At 32.0% G+C, this 26,548-nt stretch overlaps 1 protein-coding gene across 10 annotated transcripts in view; it reads left to right on the forward strand.

Annotated features, from left to right (window-relative positions):
• LOC143222169 (A disintegrin and metalloproteinase with thrombospondin motifs 20-like) overlaps positions 1-26,548 on the forward strand; it is a 140,215-nt gene that overhangs the window by 33,567 nt on the left and 80,100 nt on the right. For all 10 annotated transcript variants that reach the window (XR_013012048.1, XR_013012047.1, XR_013012049.1 and 7 more), the window contains 6 exons: positions 10,151-10,365; positions 14,414-14,497; positions 15,894-16,018; positions 17,319-17,359; positions 19,390-19,495; positions 20,295-20,444. Coding sequence is in view for 6 of the 10 variants with exons in the window: in XM_076448244.1 (XP_076304359.1) it covers positions 10,151-10,365; positions 14,414-14,497; positions 15,894-16,018; positions 17,319-17,359; positions 19,390-19,495; positions 20,295-20,444 (721 nt within the window). In the remaining 4 variants the exon portion in view is untranslated. The remainder of the gene's footprint in view (positions 1-10,150; positions 10,366-14,413; positions 14,498-15,893; positions 16,019-17,318; positions 17,360-19,389; positions 19,496-20,294; positions 20,445-26,548) is intronic.

The raw sequence follows: 26,548 nt of genomic DNA on the forward strand, positions 1-26,548 counted from the left end.
ACAAACTGTCCATGACGGTCAAATAATTGACGGTCATATTATTTGTAATATGCTTTCAACATGACAACAGCTTTATCGATGGAGCCTCTTTCAATGGAAACTATGCTGCAGTGGTATAGTAAAGAGGCACGTTCGTCAAAAAGAGCATCATAGGACTTACCATCATAGACTGTAATGACGTGGTAAGATTCCAAATTTGTCTTGATATAACGTAGTCACCCTCTGTGTGTATGCAAAATAAGGATTACAGAAAACTTTATTATATGATTCTACAATCCCGTTTAACAAAACAATCTGGTGAAATTTTAGGCCTATATATGTCTTCATTACGTAATTAATAAAGATAAAAAAATTCATATTTGCTTGATTTATAAATCATTGTTTATATCTTCCTGATGCAAACCTCGGGTAAATTCATTTATAATTGCATATTTATCTAATACGCCGGACTGTGAATCCTGAGTTCTATCGTTCAAATCTCATTTCTGCTAGTTCACACACACATGCTTTACTTTGGGGCCATGCAGGCGTTAAAAGAGTAACGGTTAAATACCACTATTCAATTCGACTGCAGACAGATACATGAAAGTAGCTTTTGTGTAGCTTTTCATGAATATCCATAAACAACTGACCAACAACCTTTCAAAAGCAACATCCATTCGTTTTGACTGTTGAATGCAAATATGAAATACTTATACATAGCTGAGTTTTAAACTCCAGCTAAACAAAGGCGTTAATATCAGATGAATAAATAAACATAATAGCGTGACGTTTAAGCTTGATAATTTTGAGAAAGTTTGTTTGTTTGTAATTAAGCACAAAACTACATAATGGGTATCTGTGCTCTATCTACCGTATCGAAAACCGGTTTCTAGCGTTTAAAGTTGTGCCATTGAGAAGGAGATATTTTAAGAAAAAACGTAAGCATTTCTCTCTTTATTTTGTTAAATATAACTCTCTCCGAATATGGTGACGAGAAACTCCCTTTTTGAAGCTTGTCAAAATGTTGTACATTTTTTCCTTGTAATAGTTTTTTTCGTTACGTATTCAAGGCCTTCTTAAAACTTTTTAAATCTCTCCTACTTTTATTGGAGCCATAACGTATTCTACGCCTATTGAATCTAGAATAAGGCCTTGTGTTTCCTACTGATAAGAGTTATTGATTATTATTTTTGTTTTTTAAATATAATTTTCTTTCTCTTACTTTGTTCTTCCCAAATGAAGCAAGTTCTATTTTTTTTTTATCGTAAGAAAATCATCAACCCAATCTTTATTATGTTAGCATTTATTTGTAGTCTTCTGGTCATTAAACGCTTGGTAAAATGCAATAGCTTATTTCGATTGGGGTACGGTATGGCCAAGTGGGTTAAGGCGTTCGACTCGTAATCCGAGCGTTGCGGGTTCGAATTGCGGTCGCGCCCAACATGCAAAGCCACATTGCTGAGTCCATCTGATTTTAGCGTTACAAATCCGTAGACTTACCGCTGTAACGCGGGGATTACTGTTTCGCCTTTTTTTTTAAACGTTAGCCCGCGTAATAGGAGTGCAAAAGCAGTATCCATTCTGATGAAAATCGATTTTCGACACAAGCATGCATGTCCGTAAAAAAACAAAAAAAAACGTATTTATAATGAATGTTAAAACTCGATGCTTAATAGTTTTCAAACCTTAGCCTCAGTTGCCTTTCATATGATATCATCATACGTATCACACACGTCCTTATACCAAGGTTGTATTACTTGCTATGGAAGACTGCATAACTAGCACATGCACTCATACATTCCATTCCAGCGAGTATAATTTTCATTGCTTTGCAGTTTACTTAGTGTAATATCTTGTCAAGCGTGACGATGTATATAAGTTGTTACAAATATGGAAATAGAGCAGTTGATTTGTCATTAAATATATATATAAATTTCTGTTGAAAAATGATTAGTGGACTAAATGAGAAAAGTATAGTTTTTCATTCAACTCAATGTACCACTGAATGATGCTAATCGGTAATATTGTAGAATGGGAAGGATCCGTTGCACAAGCAACTATCCGTTCAAAATCGTTAAGCGTTTTAGTGTTCATTTCAATGATAAATGACTTGATAAGGTAAATTAATATTAAGAGATTTCTCTTCATTGTGTTTCTACAGCAAGTTCCTGTAGCAGAAAAAAATAAACTGAGATGTCTGTAAAACCACATAAATATTTTTCATCGTTTAGCGTCGTAAAGAATCTCCATGATAAAAACTATGTATGTATGTACCATTTAATTCGAAAGATTAGTAAAAGCAAGTTCTGTTGCCTACGATCGCTCGAGGTGCTTGTCGGTCGAATAATCATATTTTTACATTTTATTGAATAATTAATAATTTAGATGAAATAGTCACATTACATGACGTTCTAATCCTGAATAATATTTACTTCCTATTCTTTTGTTACTTACGAAGTGTTTCAATACAAGACGATGTTTTTTTAAGATACAAAATCAATAAAAATTGAGAATTTAAAAAAACTTTCGAATAGAGATTAGAGAATAGAGAAAAAAGCAACCAAACGAGACTGAAGACATTAGTGACTCCAACTACAAACTCCTATTTTGGCTCTATGTTGTGACTATGTTGATTAAATAATATTTAACAGTCACATTGTTTCCTTACATTTTTTACGATCCCTATTTGCAGGTTTTAAAATTCCGAGTTTTTTATTTAAGTTGTTGAATTTTTTACGTTCAGCTATAGGCAAATGATTACTTCTATGGTAGCTAATTTTATGCATTATAATCAAAATAAACATAGCTAGTAGCTTGCGTGATACTTTTCATGATTCTTATCTCTAGCTGTTGACTACTTGGTCACATTAGTTCGAGATGTAAAATACTAACCTGTAGCTGGAGATTGTCATGAAGACGTGATTGAAAATATAATGATCATTTATAGATTTTAGGTAACTATATACTCTATAGAAGCACAACAATGGGCAAGTATATGCCTAGACTAAGACACAACCTCCTAAGCGTTTATAAATTTTTACTAGTAGAAAAGCTGCCTTTTCAAATAAAACATGTACGTTTAAAATATTGTGGTAATTTCGCACGTAGAGTACGTAAAACAAAATATTTTTTTTAGGTTTGATACGTGCATTTTAAAATAACAAACAAATTATTATATCGATATCACAGAATTTCACTATAATTTATCAGGTTTAATAAATAAGGTGTATTTGGGTTGAAAAATATACATAATATTTCGAGCTCAGTTATCTCTTACCTCTCCACTTCGATTCTACTAATAAAAGGAAGGATTTCCCGCGTAAACAAAGCCCGAAAAAAATTAGATGGAGGACATTCTGAGCTTTTGCTTTGTTGTACATCCGTCATGGAAAGAAATTGGTGGACGTAATACAGTGTTTTCAAAGATGGAAAGGTGAGCGGGGCTGTCTTGGTTTATTAACTAAATATGATAATATCTCAGAAAATACAAAGACAGGAGATTCTTATTTTAAATTTTAGCTTGTTAATGTCGGTATCTTGAGTTTCTGATTCGAAAGAAACTATAGATTTTTAATTTGTTTATCATAAATGTCTGATTTAAATCAAAGCTACATTCATTATAGCACATGACACACAAAAAATTATATTTAGGAATTTTGTTTTAATATTTACTTTTAAATTAAGAAATTACCTAATGTTCAATATTGAAAGTTAAATTGTATTGCACAATTTGATACCAAAGCTATTGACATACATTGGTAAAAGACTAGTTAATAAAATTTGTAAAGTATACAAAAGTGATAATATGCTTTTTGACGTCTGACCTTAAGAAGACCCTCAGCGCGTAAAGGTAATGATATCTTCGTTTATACTATAAACTACGATGTGTTTTTTTTTACCTTAGGTACAATATAGAAGAATCAAATCAACTTCTCATTACTCCTACAACCTTCGCAGTACTTTATATAGTATAAATACTAACTATTCAATGACACTGTTTTAGTGTGATTGGTTGCGTTTGCTGATAAATGTATTATTTTCATCTCACAGGATTATTAATCACATCTCACTGAGTTTGTCAGTTTGTAACAGTAATGACTTTTCGTTTGTAAACGTTTTGATAGAACTGAATTAATAGTTATGTGTTAGAAAATAAGCAGTTAGTTGTGGATGACAATCGGTCAGTGTCTTAAATCGACGGAAAAGGCAATAGTCTGTGGTGTAAAAGTGATCATCTGACGAGGATTTCAACTTTTTTATGGTTCAAAAATCGATTATAAGGGCAAAAAAGAAGAAAATGGAGTTTTGCCTTGTGATTTTTCTTCTTTTTTTATAGAAAAATAGCTTTACTGGGTCTGTACTACTATTTTATTAATCGGCATCCTTATTGGGTGTTTATCAAAATACAAAATAAACTTCTGTAAATTGTTTGTTGTTGATCATTTAAAGAACAAGAGATTATAGCATGTTTAGCTTAATATTAACTACATTTACGAGCTCAAACTATATTAAAGGTGTTTTATAAACTATTTTATCATTTACAACTAAAATACTTGAGAGTTAAATAATTCTCGTAACACGTAGAGAAAGCCTCCGTTGCACAATTAACTTATAAGGCTAGAAACCTGGTTTCAATACCAGTGGTGGACAGAGCAAAGATAGTCCACTGTGAGGCTTTGTGTTGAAGTGCAAACACACAAACAAACAGTATCGAATAAAATTAAAATAAAGATAAAAATGAAAAAAACGAAAAAAAAGAAAGGTATCCATTGTGAGTTCCTGTCATTATCATTTAACTCATAACAGACAGTGTTTGTGATCCAAAGTCACTTCTAACATTTCTGACATAAAATGATCCAGGGAGAAAAAACTGATATCATTTTCGGATTCAGCGTACAGGAATTAGTGTAGAATATGTAAAAATGTCAAGACAATATGTCTATGCTTTGATTTCCGGCACAACTATGTACATCCGACAATTGCCATGAACCTTATTATAATTTTACACGTACAATTCTAGACAGTTCTGAGCAACGAGAGAAATAAATATAAATCAAGCTTACAGAGACACAAAATTAATACCTATAGCTTTTTGTTGTTTTATACTGTCTGGGCTACTCGTCTCTAGTCTAGCAGTGTAAAGTAGCTAGTCATCACCACCCACCGCCAACTCTTGGGCTACTCTTTTGCCAAAGAATAGTGGGATTGACCGTAACATTATAATGCTCCCCAGCTGAAGAGGCGAGCAAGTTTTATGTGACGGGGATTCGAACCCACGACCCTCAGATTGCGAGTCGAGCGTCCTAACCACCTGGCCATACTGGGCCTCCCTTGTAGTATGTGACACAAAATTAGCTTTAACACTTGCATAGTTCGTGTAAGTACAAATAGACAAATATATTTTGGGTTATACCTTGTATAGTAAGGGCATCTTGAAGTCTCATCTGCGTTGGTTCCTTGTCGGTAAGCCCGTTTCATTAAGTCTTAGAAGAAGTCCTCTATTTTACATGTTTCTCATTTTTATGTATTTGTTTTTAACTTCTTAGCTTTATTGAAAACCTTGTGTTTCGCATATGTAATAGATTAAAATCACTAAATAGAAACAAACTATATCATTATTGTTTACTGTGTTCTTGAACCAACAAGTAAAATAAAACATAGACCAAAGTTTACAGAGATACAGAAATTAACAGCTTCAGCTTCTTTTATATTTCAGGATCAATCTTGTTGTTTTGACCTACAAGTCGTCCTGTGTGCTTTTTAGACAAAATAATGCGTTAAATATATTATTGTATCGTTGTACAGCTGTATCATAAACATGTTGTAGATTTATTTCGGTATCCACAAGTCTTGAATTCCTTGATAAAAAATAAAATAAAAAACAAAAAACAAACTCCATATAGTACTTTACATGTGAATACAATATGTGTTGCGATTAAAAATACTTTATAATGTAACTTGCATTTGGTACTCTTATTTTTTAAACTTCAACAGCCCCACCGCTAGTACAGCTGTAAGTCTATAAACTTACAATGATAAAATCAACGGTTCGATTCCCCTTAGTGGACTCACCACATAGCCCAATGTGGTTTTGTTATAAGAAAACACAAACTTAAACACTTTTCAACAATTTTTGGAATACAAATCCCCTACACGTGTCAAACGCTTCAACAATAACATATTATTTGTCACATAATGTAATTCAAGTTTTAGTTTTATGGCAGTGCTACTAAGGTTATCTGCCACCGTTACTAATTTTGAAATGCCAGTCAGAAGGAAAAGAGCAGATCGGCAGCACTTACGACAACAAATTGTGTGTCAGGCGCTCTAACCACCAAGTCAGAACCTTTTATTTATTAATACTGTTATTCAACATATATCACGTACGTTTCAAAACTCCCTTGTGTCATGGAAATGGTGTGCATTATATTGTATCTCAGAACGGCTGGTATGGGTATTATCACTTTTATTGATAAGGGTGTGCATTATATTGTAACAAGATTCTCAGGAACAGAAGTTATCAAAATTAAACATTAAGAGAAAGTAAAAACTGTTGCCCGTAATTCACCTTGGTAGATGTATTTAAAAGATAATGACCATATCTGAAATCAGGATTTTTTAAAAGAGCGACTTCCGAACAGAAAATCAGAAGTCGAAGTAAGGTTAAAATGCCAGTTTGGTGTTGTGTCTGATTAATAGCTTTTAAGTATTTGGAAGCTGTTGGCCAAAATCTTAAGGCCAATGAACATAAAGAAAAATATGCATTTTGCGTTGTTGACTCAACCACTTATTTGAGTAGAGCTTCGAAAGATGAAAATAAGAAAAAAGAAAATAAAAAAAAACCTTTTAGCATTTAATAGGAAAAATGTAAACACTATAAAATTAGCTTAAATACCAGCTGGTCAAAAGTTTAAGATCATACCAAAAAGAAGTCCTAAACAGGGTAGGAAATGCCCAACAAGAGGTCTCAATAAAGAGTTGAATGGCCGTCATTGCGAATAACTTCAAACTTTCGCTTTGGCATGGTAGATATAAACGTTTGCAGAAGGCTGGCTGAAATGTTATTCCAATTGGTGAAGATGGCTTCTCAAAGATCATGCACTGTTTGGAATTGACGTCCATTTCTACAGACTTCCCTTGCCATCCACCCCCAAACATTTTCAATTGGATTCAGTTCAAGCAAACACTCTGGATGGTCCAAAGGAATCACGTCATTCACCATGAAAAAGTCTTTGGCCTGCGGGCATTGTGGATTGCAGCGTTGTCCTGCTGAAAGATCCAGTCATTTCCACACAAGCGAGGGTCTTCAGTCAATAAGGATGCTCTCTTCAACATGCCAATGTAGCCAGCTGCTTTTTGACGCCCTTAAAGCTCCATTGTTCTATGGAAGGAGAAAGCACCCCAGATCATGAAGGAACCTCCTCTACTATGTCGTGGGATATCCTTATCGTACCAGTAATGTTGGAAGCCATCTTAACCATCCAGGTTAATTTTTTTTCGCATCAGAGAACAAAACCTTCTTCCACTTTTTTACGTCCCATATTTGGTGCTTTTCAGCAAAGTTTAACCGAGTTCTTTCGTGGTGTGGAAGGAGGCATGGCCTTTGAAGACGTTTACGGTTTTCAAAGCCTTTCTCTCGTAGATGCCGTCTTATTGTTGTTGAGCTGCATTTTGCGTCCGTAAGGGCCTTAATGTGATTCGAAAATCGGCTGGTATCTTGCCGGACAACCCGTTGAATCCTCCTGCTTGGCCCGGCATGGCCAAGCGTGTTAAGGCGTGTGACTGGTAATCTGAGGGTCGCGGGTTCGCATCCCCGTTGCGCCAAACATGCTCGCCCTTTCACCCGTGGGGGCGTTATAATGTTACGGTATAAATAATAAATAAATAATAGTTTATTTATACTTATTAATGTAAGTGTACGTTTCCTGCATTAGCGGTTATATAAATAGATTTAATTGAATTTTACCTACTAGTTTAGATTTGTATTTTCTGCATTAAAGATTATATTTAGGCTTAACTAATGTTAAATCATTAGTGACGTGCTGTAAACCCTCTAACGAGAATATGAAGGTTCATTTTTTTTATATACAAAAACGGCTCGTTTGGGTTGAGAAAATATTTTACATAGAAGAGCGAACAACGTTTCGACCTTCTTCGGTCATCGTCAGGTTCACAAAGAAAGAGGTAACTGACCGGAAGCTGACCACATGTTTGAAAGGGGTTGTGTAACTGAGTGTCGGAATGTAACACCTCTACATTCCGACAAAATAAAACAATACTTCATCAATATCAATAAGTTTCCTCCACAAACCGTAGAAAACATTATACGCACACACCTAGACAAAAAGCAAAATCAACCAACTAAAGTAAATATATATCACGAATCAAAAAATCACGAAACCATATACTGCTGTATACCATATATTCCTGACATCAGCAAACAAATAACCAACATTTGGCAAAAACTAGTAACAAAATATGACATTCCAGTTAATACCAAATTTATTCAAAAACCAGGCACAAAACTGAGGTCTATATTATGTAAAAACTACACTGACAAACACCACACCAACATTATTTATAAAATACAATGTGATAACTGCCACGACTTCTATATTGGAGAAACAAGTAGAAAAATGGAAACCAGATTCAAAGAACATAAAAAGTCACCTTCACACGTTTTCGAACACTGCAAGTCAAATAAACACAACATAACCATAGAAAACACTCAAATACTAAATAAAGAAACAAACATAAACAAACGCAAAATTAAAGAAGCCTTACTTATACAACAACTTAAACCCAAAATAAACCAATATAAAGGAACGCCTTTATACCTATATTAATATAATAAAATAAATAAAATTATATATTCAAACATCTAATACCGCCCTCTACATTCCGACACTCAGTTACACAACCCCTTTCAAACATGTGGTCAGCTTCCGGTCAGTTACCTCTTTCTTTGTGAACCTGACGATGACCGAAGAAGGTCGAAACGTTGTTTGCTCTTCTATGTAAAATATTTTCTCAACCCAAACGAGCCGTTTTTGCATATAAATTTCTCAACAAGTGGGTTTCTCGACATCACTGATTAATATGTAGGTTCAGTTAACGTAGACTCGATAAAAGTGAGACATTCTTCAAATACAAAAAGACTCGATTGACGTTAGCTTACTGATGTTTATTACCTATTTGTCGAAAAAAATAAAGAGCTGAATTGCACAAAGTTTAATGGGTTGGTATGTTCATTTGTGTGAGATGTGGATGTCCCATCCTTGTGCTTCTTAACTTAGCCCATAATGCCTAACGTCTATGGTTTCTTTCTTTCTTTCTTTTGAAAGATAAAATCATCAGTAAACATGAAACAAAAACAGGAAATCTGAGTTAGGTAAATAAAATCTTACTTTCATTATACGGTCACGAATAGTAAAAGGGCGTATTCTATTGTGAGTAAAAGTGTGTGTGTATGTGTATCCCAAAAACAAAAACATAAGGAAGTCGCTAATTGATTGTTTGAAGTTCTAATGAATACATCCGACTTTACTTAAATATGTAGTTCTTGGTTACATCAACACAAGTGATTAAGAAATCATAAAATCAAACAAAAATCGTGAGTCGTAGTTACTGCCATTTCTAGAATAGATTAATGTTTTAAAGACTAAAACTTGATGTTTGTTTGATAGTAATGCTTTATTTTAAAACAGTCTTGTCCTTAAAGCTTGCATTCTTCTTATATCTATTATTTATAAGTACTAGCATAAAATGTTCGCGCTTCCTGTAGGGTTTTAAACCTCACTAATGATTCACGCCGACCTCAATTTACCGAGCAGGCTCCTTTATTATCCAAAATTAATTCTTTAGCTATCCCAAGGAAGACCTGATAGAAATTCTACTACTTACAGACCACCAGCATGTCGAGTGACCTTCCAAGCGCGTTTTTGCTCTCTCAATCCCCATAGTAAGGGAGCTACTCCTTATGAATAAGAATATCCCCAGAACCACCCCAAGATCTCATGTTAGCTTCTGAATTGTGGGAGGAATTCATGGACAAACAAACACACAGCATTAAATAACATAGGATATGACACACATTTGCTTCTATTTACAGTAATTTTTATTAGAATAAATAGCTTAAAGTACTTAAAAATAAAATATTCTGTTTCAGATTCTGCTAAGTCAAAAAGAAAAAACAAAATGAAAACTGAAAATTTGAACATCGGAGATAACTTTCGTCGTGATTTTAATAATTCCTTCAGAATGCGCTCCAAACGCTCAGTGTCCTTTGAGCGAAATGTGGAGGTGTTGGTTGTCGTTGACAGGCAGATGGCTGATCAGTATGGTGGAGAGTTACGTCACTATGTTCTGACATTAATGTCAACGGTAGGTACTTACTTGTTCACGACAGTTTTTAAATTAATGGCGTATCCAAAAGCATAGACAATGCTATTACAATTTTTTTTAAATGTTCCCATCATTTCATGATACGATGAAATAAAAATTATTTATTTAAGAGTATAATATCACCAGAATTGCAAATCCATCTAAAACTACCCGAATGTGTTTTTGTTGTTTGTTTTTACAGTTTCATCTGAATGAAAAAGATAACTTTTAGCACTGAACCACATCTAAATTTGTATAGAACAATTAAATCCAACAAATGATAGGTTAAATAAATTTGTCATAAGATATTAGTATTATGTTTATTATACTTTTTAACAGTGTCCACTTTCAGCCGCTTAGTTGTTTTGAAAAATTAGAAAAGTATACAATACTAGAATATCAGCCACACATGATTTGTCATATACATTGCCAATGATGCATTTACACAATCGAAAGTTCATGATATTGACTTAAGCACAAAAAAACACTGTTTATATAAGCCATTTGTTACAGCCACAGTTGTTATGGTCTTGGTGCCTTGTTCAAGCTGGTAAAAGCATGATCATGATTAATCATAATTGTCATAAGACTTTAGTATTATGTTTTTATTTTTTTAAATTACTGTTGTGTCCCCAGCGACGTAATTAGGTCTGGACTGAGTAGATGCGTTATTTGCAATGGAGTTGGCGAACATAGTGGGATTCAAATACTGTTATTATAACCTCTTCTATTTTTTTATTATTAAATACGTAGAAAATTAGATAAAGAATGTAATATTAAAAATATAATAGGTCTAATACTTATATTTTATGCAATTATAATAAAATATATTCATACTTTGCCAACTTGAAAAAAGTTTTAATATCATAACAATAACCAGTGGCGGCGCCCCCAAATGAGCCAAGCTCCCCCTCAGCCCCCAATATTGTTACATACATACATTCATAAAATATGGAAAACACAATCGTCGTTGTTGCTTAACGATTAACATCAAAAAGACACAGATCTGTAAAACTCAACGTCTTCATTAAGATGAAAGATAGTTAGCCTGATAGTGACCTTACTTTTCCTCAGAGTGTATTAATTTCAAATGAAATAATTCGTTTCTATTATGTAAACTATGTCTTTATGTTATATTTCTTTTGATTTGTATCTTTACTCTTAATGGTATATTAAATGTTCAATCTAAGCTAATCTTGATTTTTTTTATTATTATGTATTACCTTGGGTGGAATTTAGGTGAGCTTCCTCTTTTACATATACGTGTATTTTCATAAACAGATTATTTCTCATTTAAAATAATGAATTATTAATCAGAGTATGAGTTTCCAATGAAAACTGCATTAAAAATGCAGTTCAAAATAGCACACCTTTCTGAAATGTACCTTGGTATTTACATTATTATAATTTACCATTTATACTTCATATTGATTGCATTTTGGGAAGCCCCTCCACAGTTTACCTTAACCCCCTCCCTAACGAAAATATCTTGACGCCGCCACTGACAATAACAAGGTTGCTCTACGTGAAAACTATTCTTGCAGACTATTCTTTTAGTTTACAAAAATTATATACAAAAGACATATTTTGTGAAAAAAGTTTTTAAAAACATAGGTCATTCATGGATTAAAACTATTTCGCAATAACTTTCGCTTTTCAAATATTTCATGACGAGTTGCTTAAAAATCTCATTGTCTGTCATAACTTGTAATCCATACTAAACATATCTTACAACACCATAATGCTATATGGATCTCCTAGTTACTCATAAATTTTACATCACAGCAATAACCATATATACCGAATCTAACCATGTGTAATGGCTCTTTATTACAAGAAACTGAAAAATGTGTTCTGTAATTACACATGAGGAGGTGCTTAAAATTATTACGACGTTTATAAAGTAGTATATGATGCATTCAAGAAATTACTAAAACTTAAGAACGACTATTCAGATTATTTCTGTTGTCTTCTTTTTAGGTCACTTTCCTATGCAACTTAATTATTTTTATAATATAATACTTAGGGACAACAAGGGACCTATTGGTCCATCTCGGCTGTCACATCCTCTAAGCCAAATTAAAATTATTAAAAAATAAAGCCAGTCCTTTTCATTTACAACCTATCAAGCTCTCTTTTAAGCTCACTCAAATTTACTTCCTCTACGAGATACGCCACAGACCAAACACCCTATTTAAAATTTAAAAATATCTTAGCTAAAGACAACTTATACCTTCGCTAAATCTATATTTGTGTTTCCTAGTTCTATAATTCTCTTTGTTAAGTATTAAAAAATGTCGATGCACCAACATTATCAATTCCTTTTACAATCTTATACACTTCAATCAGATACCTTCTAACGCCTCTTTTTTCAAAAGAAAACAAGTTTAAAAATCTTAATTTCTCCTCATATGACGACCTCCATCCCAGGTATTATTTTAGTAACCCTCCTCTGAACCGTTTTCAACAATTCTTACCTAAGGTAAGGAGTCCAAGACTGAACACAATATTCCATATGTGGCTTAACAATGACATTATAACCTCTTTAGAATTGTATTCAATATTTCTGTAGGTACAACCTAAAATCCTTTAGTGCTACCACTAGCAACAGCACACTGCTTTGATAATTTTATATATATTGATCAAACATTACATCAAGATCCTTTTCTTTCATGATATTTTTAAAATAGACTAAATAGAAGGATGTATTTAGATTCTGAAGTACCAACTTAACTTTACATTTTGGTTATCTCATTAATATACAAATTGACAATGTAAGCTGTACCAAAACCATCAGTAAAAACAAACAAAAACCCTCATTTAGTTTTATTTCAATTTTCGTTTTTGTAATAATAGAGGGACCTGCATTCCATTGACATAAAAACACACCACTGACAATTGCTGGGTTACTTGTGTTATCAATATGAATATACTTGTGAGTTAATTCTGATAAAAGGGAAAGTGAAATATTACTCAAATTTGTTTTTGTCATTTTGTTTAGTAAACATTAATGTGAAGAACAATCCATAGAAAATTATCTAGCATATTGTCGCGCATTCACTTTATTTTGTTAATTTTGATAGACATAAGGAAACAGCCGCCCGCTAGTACAGCGGTATGTCTTCGGATTTACAACGCTAAAATCAGCGGTTCGATTCCCCTCGGTGGGCTGAGCAGATAGCCCTTTGTAGCTTTGCTATACGAACACACACACACACACACATAAGGAAATATACGACGTAATTTGTAAAATAACCTTAGGTGCAGTTCAGCTGTTCAAATTTAATAGTACATTATGACAAATGCACGATCACAAAATTAAATAAGTGAATAAAGTTTATATCAGTTGCCAAGTTTCATGCTGTTTTTCGAGCTATTACACTTAAGATGTAAGCAAAGTTTGCAATATGCAAATCAAGTTATGTAACAACTACAACTGATATAATGGAGCGATATAAAGGAAACTGCAATTAGTTATATACTTATTATGGTAAGCAAAGTGCAGCATCTTGTAACACATAAACCTATCAACTACAAACTTAGTTGGCAAAGGCCGACCACAACTTCCTGGCAACTTAATCAAAGAGGATCTTTGTTGGGATTCACCAAAATAAGGCATAAGTTGCAAAGTGAAATGGGTAATCATACTATTTTATACGAAGACATACCTTCCAATTTTTTTAGATAAAGTGCTTATAGATTTCTATGCAATCTCACTGTTGAAACAGCCCTTGAGAAACTGTTGTCCTTGTAAATAAAATAGTGTATGGAAGGCATGCAAAGAGGAGGTGTGCATTTTTAATAAAATAATTTATTGCAATGAGAACTACGTTTTTTGGACTATTGTTCAGATGCACAGTTGTCAGACAAAACATAACCAGACATGGTGATATGTACCGTAACGAGGCTCCAAAATTGCTTTAACTATTGTATTTAGCCTCTGTGAAAAAGCTCACTAAAATATGCAATAAACAAAACTAAATAAAATTGAAACTAAATTTTGTCAAACTATTCTCATCTCTTATTTTATACTTGCTTCTTTCCCTAGGTTGCAACGATTTACAAGGAACCCAGTCTTGGAAATTTCGTTAATATTGCGGTGGTGAAACTTGTTACGCTAACTGAAGAAGAGGTACTATCCTAAATTTGTACAGCATATCTTAATGAGTTAAAACATAAGAATTTTATCATTGTTATCTGCAAAGGTTTATTATATCACATTGATACTACCGACAGAGTTTCGTCATTAAGCTGAACAGAATTATCGATATGCATACACTCAGTACGGTTCACAAAATGTCTATTCTACATGTTCGCTACAGTTCCATTTTTTATTACATCAGCGAGGAAACATTTCTTTGACTATAACTGATTTAAGATTTTTTAAAATAATTTTGTGTCCCGGCATGGCAAAGTGGGTTAAGGCGTTCAACTCATAATCACAGCCTTGCGGGTTCGAATCCCAATCGCGTTAAACGTCCTCCCCCTTTTAACCATGGGGGCGTTATAATGTGACGATCAGTCCCACTATTCGTTGGTAAAAGGGTAGCTCAAGTAGTGATGACTAGCTGCCTTCCCTCTAGTCTTACACTGTAGAATTAGGGACAGCTAGCGCAGATATCCTTCGAGTAGCTTTGCGCGAAATTCAAAACAAACGAGTAATTTTGCCACACACTGTACCGTAAAAAAAAATATGGATTACGAACATTAACCACGAGAATTTTATTATACCTGTATAAAAGCAATTTTACTGAATTTATTATCTGTAAAAAATATATTTCATCTTCTGTAATAACTTCCCTGATTTGAACCAGAACGGCACCAGCAGAAATTCTATACCACCATAAAGTCATAATACCTTGTAGGAAGAATTAAACGTTTGTAGTGCAACTAATAATTTATTTCGTCATTAAGTCAGCAGCATCCTAATTCATTGAAATCTACAATAAAAAAGTCAGTTGTTTCAAAACAATATTTTCAATTTGTAACTTGATTTCAAATACACATTCATTCCTTTATAGTTTTTCAATTCTGATCATAATAGTAGAAAAGTTTAATGTTTTAAGTATTGGTATTTTCAGCCAGAAAGCGCCTCATGCACACATGGGTTAAATGACCATATCAGACTACTATGGTCCAAGCAAAGTTGTCTCTATAGCTATAAGTGCGCTTTAACTGTGGCATTAAGGTGCACATCTTAGACCTTTCAATTAGCAGCCCAGCAAATTAATTTTTAACTAATTGATTTGCATTTTTATTCACAGGATTTTGGCTTTAAATATCTAAATATCGTCATTGACATCATTTCGCGATTTACTGTTGCAATGTGACAACAAATGTATATTTTATGTATATCAAGTAAAATAATGTGGGTGTCATAAAACATGGAGAAATTAGTGTCGTTGTGTAAGTCAAAATAAAACACTCACAGTGTAAACGTACCCGACTTTTTTAAACGTGCACTTGTATAACTTGTGTTTTCTGTAAATCTTATCTATTTTTTATATTTGCTTGATTTGTAATTATAGGATCGGGAAATCGTCCATTCAAGTGCTTCAAAAACATTACGTAGTTTCTGTCGCTGGCAACGGATAAACAACCATGACGACGATAGCCATCCCCATCATCACGATACTGCTGTCTTGATCACAAGGTAAGGTTCCCCATCATCACGATACTGCTGTCTTGATCACAAGGTAAGGTTTTATACAGAAGACAGTGACATTTTTTATTCTTCTAATTTAACCAAAGAAGACGCGTAAAAGTGTCGAAGTTTGTTTCCATGATAACGTTTTCAATGTTAGTGAATCTTAACACTTTTACTTCAAATTGGTTTCTCGTCATAACGAATCTCAACTTTGTTTTATGCTATTTTATACTGTATTTTGTATTTAGTTAGTTACTGTTGTACTGTAGATAAATATAGAATTCAATTTTATATGTTATTTCATTTGACCATCAATCTGAAGTATTAAAGGTGAATTGTATTACAATGAAGTGTTAATTTTTAACAGATTGTTCGGTGAATATTAAAAACAGGTCGGATAGAGTAAAAACACTAACTTTTGTAATAATTAAGAAAAAAAGACTTTGACGTGTAAGCTATGGAATTCAGATCAGGGCGTTTAACTTTCTAAAGCTCACTCAGAAAAGTCATGAACGTCAACATGTTTTGCAACTTGGCAAAAGAAAAAAAAAAAAACTCTCTGCGTTAATGCCCATACAGCGACTGACTACGTTAGTACCGTTGACTTCTTGTGCCAAATGAATAACATCATAGTCAAGGGCGGTGTGAAGGATGCTATGTTTTTTGGTTTGGTAACGAAAACTTGGCGTCAAGGATACCTAAAATGTGTCCAATACAAGGAGGAACAAGGCCTCTCTTTCGAATGCATTGCGAAATATCACATGCTAGTATACAAAGTAGATTGATTATCCGTATTTTACTGATGATTATCTGTTGTGAATAATAAGTTATATTATAATGAGTAATCAGACTCGGTAAAAAGTTAGAATTCTTTAAAAATAAATTATGTGTTTTCAACTTTCAACTAGAAAATTATGTATACATATTTCTTGTTCTTATTTTAATTTTCAATCTTGAGCACTTTTAATTGAAATTAAAAAGGTGTAGTTATAACGTTTCATTGAAAAAATGTCATAACAACATCTTACTATTTAGAAATCTGAAAGGAACTTTCATATTATCTTTGGATCTTAATATTTATAATATACAGTACAGTTGATTTTTAGTCTTGGAATAATGCTTCTAAAGTTGTAAAGAATCTGTAAAGAATACTTAGTAGCTTTCACTAAATCTAAATGATTATTTTATTATATAAAACATTTTAATGCCTGCAAGACAAGTGAATATAGTTCGCTTTTGTTGATTTTTTTCTAAATCCTTGAGAAGCTTCTTTTGTTAAATTGATTTAAATTTTATCTTTCCTCAGGAAGGATTTGTGTAGAGTCTCCAAAGCCTGTGACACTCTTGGTAAGTGCTAAAGAATCATTCAACAGCTTTTTTATTGTTTTTTTATATATTAGTTCTTATAGAAAGCATATGTTTTTTTTTCTGTTTTGTTCGGGTTTTTTTCTATGTCGCAAATATATCAAGTTATAAAAGTACACTTTTATACCGTGATATAAACACTTTGGAAACCAAATTGACAATAATATGTTCAGCTAAATTACTTGTATCTGATGCATAAAGATTGCGTGTACAAATATATCCCTTGTAAAAAATTGGTTAAAATAAGTTAAATAACTAACATTCCCATTAGTAGCCTATGTCCAGTTTTAGTATAGACTTATCCAAAAGTGGCATAAATATTGAGTATAAGTTGTGGCAAAATATTATGAGGACAAATTCTAATTCATTAAAACATTTAACATAGAAACATAGCCTTACTAAGCTATTGTTATACACAATTCTGCAGGTCGTGAGTTCGAATCTCCATCCCACCAACTATTTTTGCTTTTGGGGGCGTTATAATCTACAGTTAAAATCCCATTATGCGTTGATAAAAGCAACAGCCAAAGCATTGGCGGTGGGTTGTGATTATTAATTGTTTTTCACTAATACATTACTGACAACTAGCGCAAATAATACTCGTGTATCTTTGTGCGAAATTAAAAAAACAATAAATAATACTGAAAGATATGCTGATAGCGACGTGTTATGTCAATAATTTTGTAGTTATGAAAACTTAGAAATTTTTCTTTGTAATCGTTCAACGTTAATAGATACAAAATGCATCAAGTGGCAACGCTTTTATCACTTGCTGTAATTGTGTTAGTGTGTTCTAAAATGTTATTGCAATTTATTTATCATTATATACTAACTTAAATGGCTCAGTACTACATTTGAGGGCTTATAAACTAAAATTTTGATTTCATTATAGACAACGAATGAAGAACAGATAACTCATTGTATAACTTAGAGCTTAACAACAAACGAACTTTGATCTATAGATACCCATTGCATTATATACGTTTGCGTGTCAAGTCCTACTATCACAAATTAGTCTGTAATCTACGCCACGTTAATAGATCACATGTCAGTCTATAATCTATAGATACTTTCTTCATTACCGAGAAACTTTGACCAGTTAACCGAAAGACTTAGCATCAAGTTAGCATTACCAAGAAATTTTGAACAACTAACCGAGAAACTCAACGCGTCAATTTAGCATTATTAAGAAACTTTGACACATGTTGTGATTTAATATCAACCATATATTTCTTCTTTATGTTCTTTCGTATAATAATAGCATAAACGGACACCAGTGCAGAAAGTGTTTAATGTCGCGTACGTCCCAAGAATGGTATTTAGCGTATTAGCTTGCAACATCTCTCCGGGATTCGCCACAATGGTATTTTTCAGTAGAGGAATGAACATTAAGTTATGGCGTCAAGCATATATTTTTAAAAAACTCTGTAACGAATTATGTTCCCACCTCACTTATTTTATCAATGAATGTGGCAATTTACGATCCAGTAGTTACCGAAACGATTTAGTATGATATGAACATGAAAATTCATGATAACGTTATCGGCCAGTTGAATATCGAAGCTTTATAATTCATATGTAATCTACTGATAGTTGTGTATAGTCACAAAACTCTTTGTGTTAGAAACGTTGGACTGTATCTCAGACAACTACGCTCTTAGTTATATTTAAAATGTATATAAAATGTTCACATGTTGAACTTCAATAGTGCCGTTTTATATTACAGATGACTTAAAGTTTTGTAAAAATAAATAATACTACACTATTTGTATATTGTTTTAGTTAAGAATTTACGTAGTTTAGCATTTTACTGAGTCGGCTAATGACGGTTCTTGTGTCTGGGCCATTTAAGGAATGCTTTTCTGTGACGTTTAACGATTAACAAATTGCTAGTTCCATGGCTTCTCACACTGTACAATGTTGTAAAATATATTCATTTATAGAGAAACTACCTGAAATAGCATAATCGAAAACGCCAGAACGTGTTTTATTTTCTTGTTTTTCTTTTTTAGGCCTGGCCAACCCAGGAATGGTGTGTTCTCGCTACAGTAGTTGTGCAATAGTTGAAGACAATGGCCTTAGTGCCGCATTTACAATAGCTCACGAGCTGGGCCATGTGTAAGCACATAGTTCTTGACTTTTTCTTTCTTCTTGATTATTGTCATTTCTCTGAACTTATTAAAACTACTTATTTTAAATGATATTAAAGTGAAAACTTGACACAGATTTTTTGGGACAACCTCCTATTTTACAAGCAGTGAGTTTAGAGGGCTTTTATTACCGATTAGTCAAACTTCAAATGCAAAGCATCTTAGTGTTAAAGACTCAAAGTGCACATTTTTAAACTTACCTGCTGTAGCTTCATTCTGATTCAAACTAATTATTGTAAATTTACCATTATCACTTACCCATTTACTGCTTCGAAATATCTGTTGCACACACACTGAAGTTAACTCAAAAAGTTTGTTCTCAAATTTTGATGAAATACCTAGTGCCTTTTACGAAGAGTAACTTTTACATTTCGAAACTTTGAGATTAATACCAATAATACCAATGGCAGTAAATTACTGTATTGAAATGTCTACAAACTGCTGAACAAATAAGTCATATCTTTCGCAGCAAAGAAGTACAACGAAATGCTGCGCTAACAAACTTATCATAAATAGACTTAACCATCTTAGATAATTTAATAATAAAAAGAAATTAGCTGTAATACGTCCATAAACGGTAAATTTCGTTTATGATCTAATTCATTTATTTATAAGTGTTGTTATTGCAAAACACGTAAAGCTATCATTTCATAAGAGGTTATAGAGGTTCATAAAACGCAAACGTTCTTGAACCGAATCCTTAAATAGTTGTGTGTGTGGGTATGTATGTGAATTATATTTAGTAAACTATCGATGTTACTATACAGACTTGGAATTCCTCACGATGATGATTTTAAGTGCAGGAGACACAACAACCATGGTCAAACTTTAAAAGTTATGGCTCGAATGTTAGACGAAAAAAGCTACCCATGGGACTGGTCTCATTGTAGTAAGAGGTATATCACCAACTTTTTGGAGTAAGTAAGACTTTCAGTTATGATGATTCATAATGCTATATGCCAGAAAAAGTGTGGTTTAAAAAATCAACAGTTTGTGTAATATTTTCTCACAATAAGAACTGTTTGTTGAAAATTATTAAAAATTTTATTGAGATGTGATGTCAAACAAATCTTTGATCTAACTTAGATTTAGTTGCCAGTTAAATCTGAATATCCTTCATTACTCTTAATAAACTTTTAAAATCTAATAATTTCTTCTTTGAGTTATATTAGGATTTATAGAAGAACTGTGTTTGTTTGAAGTTAAACACAAAGTTACACTATGGGCTATCTTTTTTCTGCCTGTCACTGGTATCGAAACCCGGTTTATAGCGTTGTACGTCCGCATACATACTACTGTGCCATTATCTGCCTTTTGTTGTAGTTGTTTTACATAATGTGCTAAACCAGAAAATTACTTGTATATATGGTTATCTGAACAACCTTTGCTATATCTAAAATGGTACCTGACCAAAATTTAGAATGAAGTTAGTTGATATAAAACTTACAATACAATACTTTTTTTTATATTGACTACGTAATTTTTATCTATTCGGTAACACATAGATTCTTTAATGTTCAAAGATGAGGCCATTGCTCTTCGCAATATTTATGTCATTTTGGTACGTTTTTTCTTTCAACTGAAAAAATTACACGTTAAAATTATTTTCTACCAAAAAAAGAAATGGTTTATCAGCTACAACATATGGAATATTCATAGTGGACTATCTGTATACTTCTCTGTTTGATGAGAACCGGAACTACATGAGTTTATAAGGTACTATCAATAAAGATTATGATGAAAAATGACTACAATAATGCATAATGTTAACACGATAGTAACATTTTGTGTACGTTTTCGTATTGGAAACAAAACCTGGCTGCACATTCTTACGTTTCCAAACTTTCTTGGAGATACAGTTGTATTGTAATAAAATCTACTGAACTGTTTCTACTGGGTCTGTTCAAAATTTACAAAGTGAAATATAACAAGATGTTTTGTATGATAGAAACTAAATAGGCTGTCTGAAATAAAACAACAGCTAGTTATTACCTTAAGTAGCAAATGTTACTATTAAACCGATAATTTTAGATCACATATCAACCATTATGATACCACAGTAGTTACTACCGCACTATGCCGCCTGAGGGTTATATAGCCATAACGTAATAGGCACCAAAAAGCACAACTGTCTTAGGTGAAGGATGACAATTAATATCGTAATTCTAACAAGTGGAACCATAGGGCATGATGGTATGATTAGTATGCAGATAGTTCATAAGCAAATCGCCAAAGATTTATCTAGACCAAAGTGTCTCAGCATGTCATCAATTTTATAGTACCAATAAGAGTCTTACAATTACTAATTTATCTAATCTACATAATGTCTTGTTTACATTTATCAGTACTGAAAGTTCATATAGGAATTACATTTTATTTTTTAAGTAGAACATTAAATTTGGTACTATATTACCAAGGTTCTGTTGGTGGATAGTATAATTAATAAACTACAGATGGAGAGCTTTACTGGATGTATTGTGCGTGTTTTACAAAGGTGGACTGAACTTCTGTAGGCGGATAGTGTTACTATAGTCCCATATGACTGCATATAGCTTTATTGTTACATATGTTTTACAAAGGCAGTAATGTTACTTTAGCTGAACAGTGTTAGTAAGGTTCAATGGGCGGATGATGTTTTTGTAGGTAGATAATGTTACTATATTTTTATGTGATTACATATAGCTTTCGTTTTGGTTCATTTTATATTTATAGTTTTCATCTATATATTTAACTGAATTAAATGCGTTTTACAAAGGTTATTGGTGTTATTTGGCAAATTGTGTTACTAAGATTAGTGCTGCTAGGGTTAAGGTTGTTTCTATAAACAGACAGTTCAAAAGGATGATAAGCTTATCGTAGAATGTCTTAATGTGTCTAGATTTAAAACATCGCAGGTAGATTAAAAGGTTTTAAATTAGAAATTTTTTGTAACACAAACACACACACAAAAACACTTCTTATTACTAAAATTTATTATTTTTAGTTTGTAATGATATATTACGAGGTGATAGTTATGTCACTTTCAAAATATATGTATACCAAATATTTGTTAACAAATTAGAAATTCTATTACACCAAAGCATTATTATTAGTTCACCAAAGTATGAAGTACAATTTTCACAAATTAACGTAACCAAAAAAGCTTGTGTATTTCATAGAGTCCAGCAACAACTAAATCATAATGTAAATAGTTGTTCTTATCAATAAAAACGCTCTTGACAAATTTTTTCTCAGTTTTTCTAACAATAAAAGATATGATCTACACGAAAAAAATTAAATCATTTCATAAATCTAACGCTTTTACTGTTTATCATTAGAGAATATGCTTTACAACAGCAAAGTAAAATCACAGCAAAGTATCACACATAATTTATTAGAAAAACTTCAATAATTAGATACACTAATATATTATTTAAGAAAATTACACACGTCTTAGTTTATAAAATACGGGATAAATTTTCATACAAGTTATGTACATTTTACCTGTATTATTATTACTTGTTCGTTTCTGTTCAGTATGTAAGAAGTTTATAAACGAAAAACTTAGTGCACAACTCTTTTATTTTGCCGAGTTCATGGCACTGTACAAAAAAAATATTTTATTCTCACTACTCAGTAATATGAAACTGTGTCTGTCATATAACAATCGGTTGAAGGATCAGACTGTGTCAAAGTGAAAAAAAGTTTGATTATGATTGATTCAATATTTGTGTTATCTACTGAGACTTTAAAAATTACATCAATTTTATAGGCTCGTAAAATGTATAAGATTTGTGATTTTATTTCAAAATACAATGACATATATTTGTATGTACTCGAATAGTACCAGAGTTAATTGTTTCTGGATAGTGTTGTTAAGTTCGATCACAAGTTCAGACGTATACTAATTTTTTTATATCTTTCTAAAATAAACAGTTGATCTTGGTCACTTTTCAAATATTATTATTCTATACCTTTCATCACTAATATTCCGATTAATGCATTTCTAATACAACACTAAAATACAACATTTTCCTTGAAACTTTCTGGAATGCTATAAAGAAATGTTAATTTATCAAAAATAATGTCTATTCTCCCTGATAAAAAAATGTGATCTACAAAAAAACAGATATCTTTTTTTCACATTTTATAAATTCGTCACGTTTTTTTTGCTATACCATGTCTATCATTGCAAATACACTTTTCAATTAAAATAAGGTGTTTGTTTACTATATTTTATGTGTCGTGTCTGGTGTGTTTTGCTATATTTTAGTCTATTGAAAAGAAAACAAAGCATGTCACGTTAATAAAATGGTAAAAAGAACAAAGCCAGAAGTCAAGAAGAACCAGTAAAACATAAATAATGACAGTTAGATTCCTTTGATATTATACAATATGAAGTAACATCTGAGTCATCTCATACGAGTCCAGTAATTTTAATCTTCAAATTCAGTAGTTCAAGGACCTTGACAAATGATATATCCAACCAACAACAGGAGAAATTTAAATAGTGGATTCAAGTTTATCTGTACAAAGCATAATTGAACAAATGTGATTATGTTTTGAGATCTGCATTGAAATGAATGAATGAATCTATTGCTCAATCTGTTTTTAATCAAAGAATAACACATTTAAATTTGTCAGACCCTATCGATGAAATTTTCTGGAATGTTAATTTATCAAAAATAATGTGTATGTATCCTAATTTTGAATATTTTGAGAACAAACAAAATCTGGAAAATAACTATGAAAACCACCAAAAAAAGAAAATATTTCAGTTGCTATATTTTATGATAAAAATGCTATCTACAAGAAAACAGATATCTTTTTTTTCACATTTTATAAAGTTGTCTCGTTTTTTGCTATACCATGTCTATCATTGCAAGTACAGTTTTCAATCAAAATAAGGTGTTTGTTTACTATATTTTATGTCAGTATAACGATAGAGAAGCTAGTTGTATATTCCTGATATTCTTAAGACTTGAGAATCATTAGGAAATTATTTTTGTTTCTAAGTTATATTTTTGTTCTTGATCAAAAACTCACATATTTGTTGTTTAAAATAATAATTGCTTACAAATATATCTTTGCATATACGTTTGTTTGTTTTTTCGATTTCACGCAAAGCTAGCCGTCCCTAATTTAAAAGTGTACGACTAGAGGGAAGGCAGCTAGTCATTACCATCCACCACCATAAGTCTTGGCCTACAGTCACATTATAACGCCTTTCCTGCTCAAAAGGAGATTCCAACCTGAGACCCTCAGATTACGATTCAAGTGCCCTAACCACCTCACCATGTTTTACATGAGTAGGTTTCTGTTTGATTTTCACCAGATGTTCCAACCATTGGGTTATCACTCTCTCCAGTACAAAGCTACACGAAACAAACTTAATTTAGTGCAAATTTAGTTTATATGTATAATAAAAACATATAATAAAGTGCCTGCATTCACAGAATGGGCTACATTTATATACAATGTGATTATATAATTGATATAGCTGATTAATTCATAGTCAAAATGTCCTTCATTGTAAATGATATGCTATTTTTCCAACTGACACAGTCTGAATGTTTAACTGTTTGTTGTGTGTTGGGAACAGTTTAAAATTACTGAGCAATGAAAATAAGATATTTTGTTATTTAATACCATGAACTCAGTAAAATACAATAATTGTATACAAAGTCTTTTGTCTATAAACTATCAAAAATCTTATATACTTAATTGAAATGAACAAGAAGTAACACAGACGTAATGGACAAATGTATTATGAAAGCAATCCAGTATTTTATAAACTAAGACGTTGTAGTTTTTGTAAATAGTATCTTCGCGTATTAACCCTGTTACTTTTCACTACTCATGACAAGAAGTTTTAGTGTATGATATTCAAAATTTTATTACATTACTTTTTGTTTATTCTAATTGGAATAGCATCAAATCTTGGCTAATAATTCATATTTTAATAGTACATAAGTTTTAAATTTTTAATTATAGGAAATATTTTCTCCAGCATGTCATCATCCCTATTTTATCCACCACCATTTGAAAAAGTACGATATTAAAATTAAATTACTCTCTTTAAAATCATCATTATTTAGATAAACTGCATATATTATAGTCTTCAAATAAGCTTGGTTACAGAGCTATCAAACAAAAAAATCAGACTCCACTCCTGCCACACCCACATGTCATATCTTATCTTTTGTAATTCATTAATAGTTTACTCTTATGTTTAATTATATATTATCTATAACCAATAGAAGCTCAAGGTTTTCATCTGTCGAATCACGTGCTGTATAATATTATGTTCTGAACGGTCAAATGCCAATTTCATTCAGAATAGGAACAGCTTTTCCATGACAATAACGACTGTTATTGCAGCATTAGAAAACCAGTAAACATTTTAGAGGGAAAGGAATTTGTCTACTTTTTGCATGATAGTAGCCTATATTGCTTAAAGCATTATTTAACTAAAGAAAAATTATTAATTACAATAGTATGAGTAGTATAAAAAATAGGGTTAGCTCCCTTCGACAACCTAAAGCAAGATGAAAAGATAAGTATTTTATTTCTTGTTTTTTCATGTTTATTTTTATGTATAATTATAAAAGCAACTAAAATGTAAAAATAAGGATATTTTAGGTTAGTTAAGAATAGATTGAGTAAAATAAATAATAAAAGAAAACTTTCACGAGTCACTCAAGTGAGCTATTTGTACTAGTTGTAACTCGTGGGTAATGTAATTCGATAGTGTAACGTGAGCTGCACGATGCCTATGTGATTTATAACTTGTGAGCGCGCGGACAGTAGTTAGTCATGGTTAAAAGGGCAATAAAACAATAATATTTAATTATAAATAGATGCATACTGTTATGAATTTAAAGACAATTAGGGTAAACGAATGTGGTTTTATAGTACAATATGAAGTCATTATGGAAAGTAAAAAAGGGTAATTTAGATTTATTTCGATTTTTTTTTGGTAGTTACGAGTTCGGTCAGGTTTACAAGTCCCGTTTCATATAGATTAGAGAAAAGAAAGTAT

Source organism: Tachypleus tridentatus, chromosome 8 (genome assembly GCF_004210375.1).
Source record: "Tachypleus tridentatus isolate NWPU-2018 chromosome 8, ASM421037v1, whole genome shotgun sequence".
NCBI lineage: Eukaryota > Metazoa > Arthropoda > Merostomata > Xiphosura > Limulidae > Tachypleus > Tachypleus tridentatus.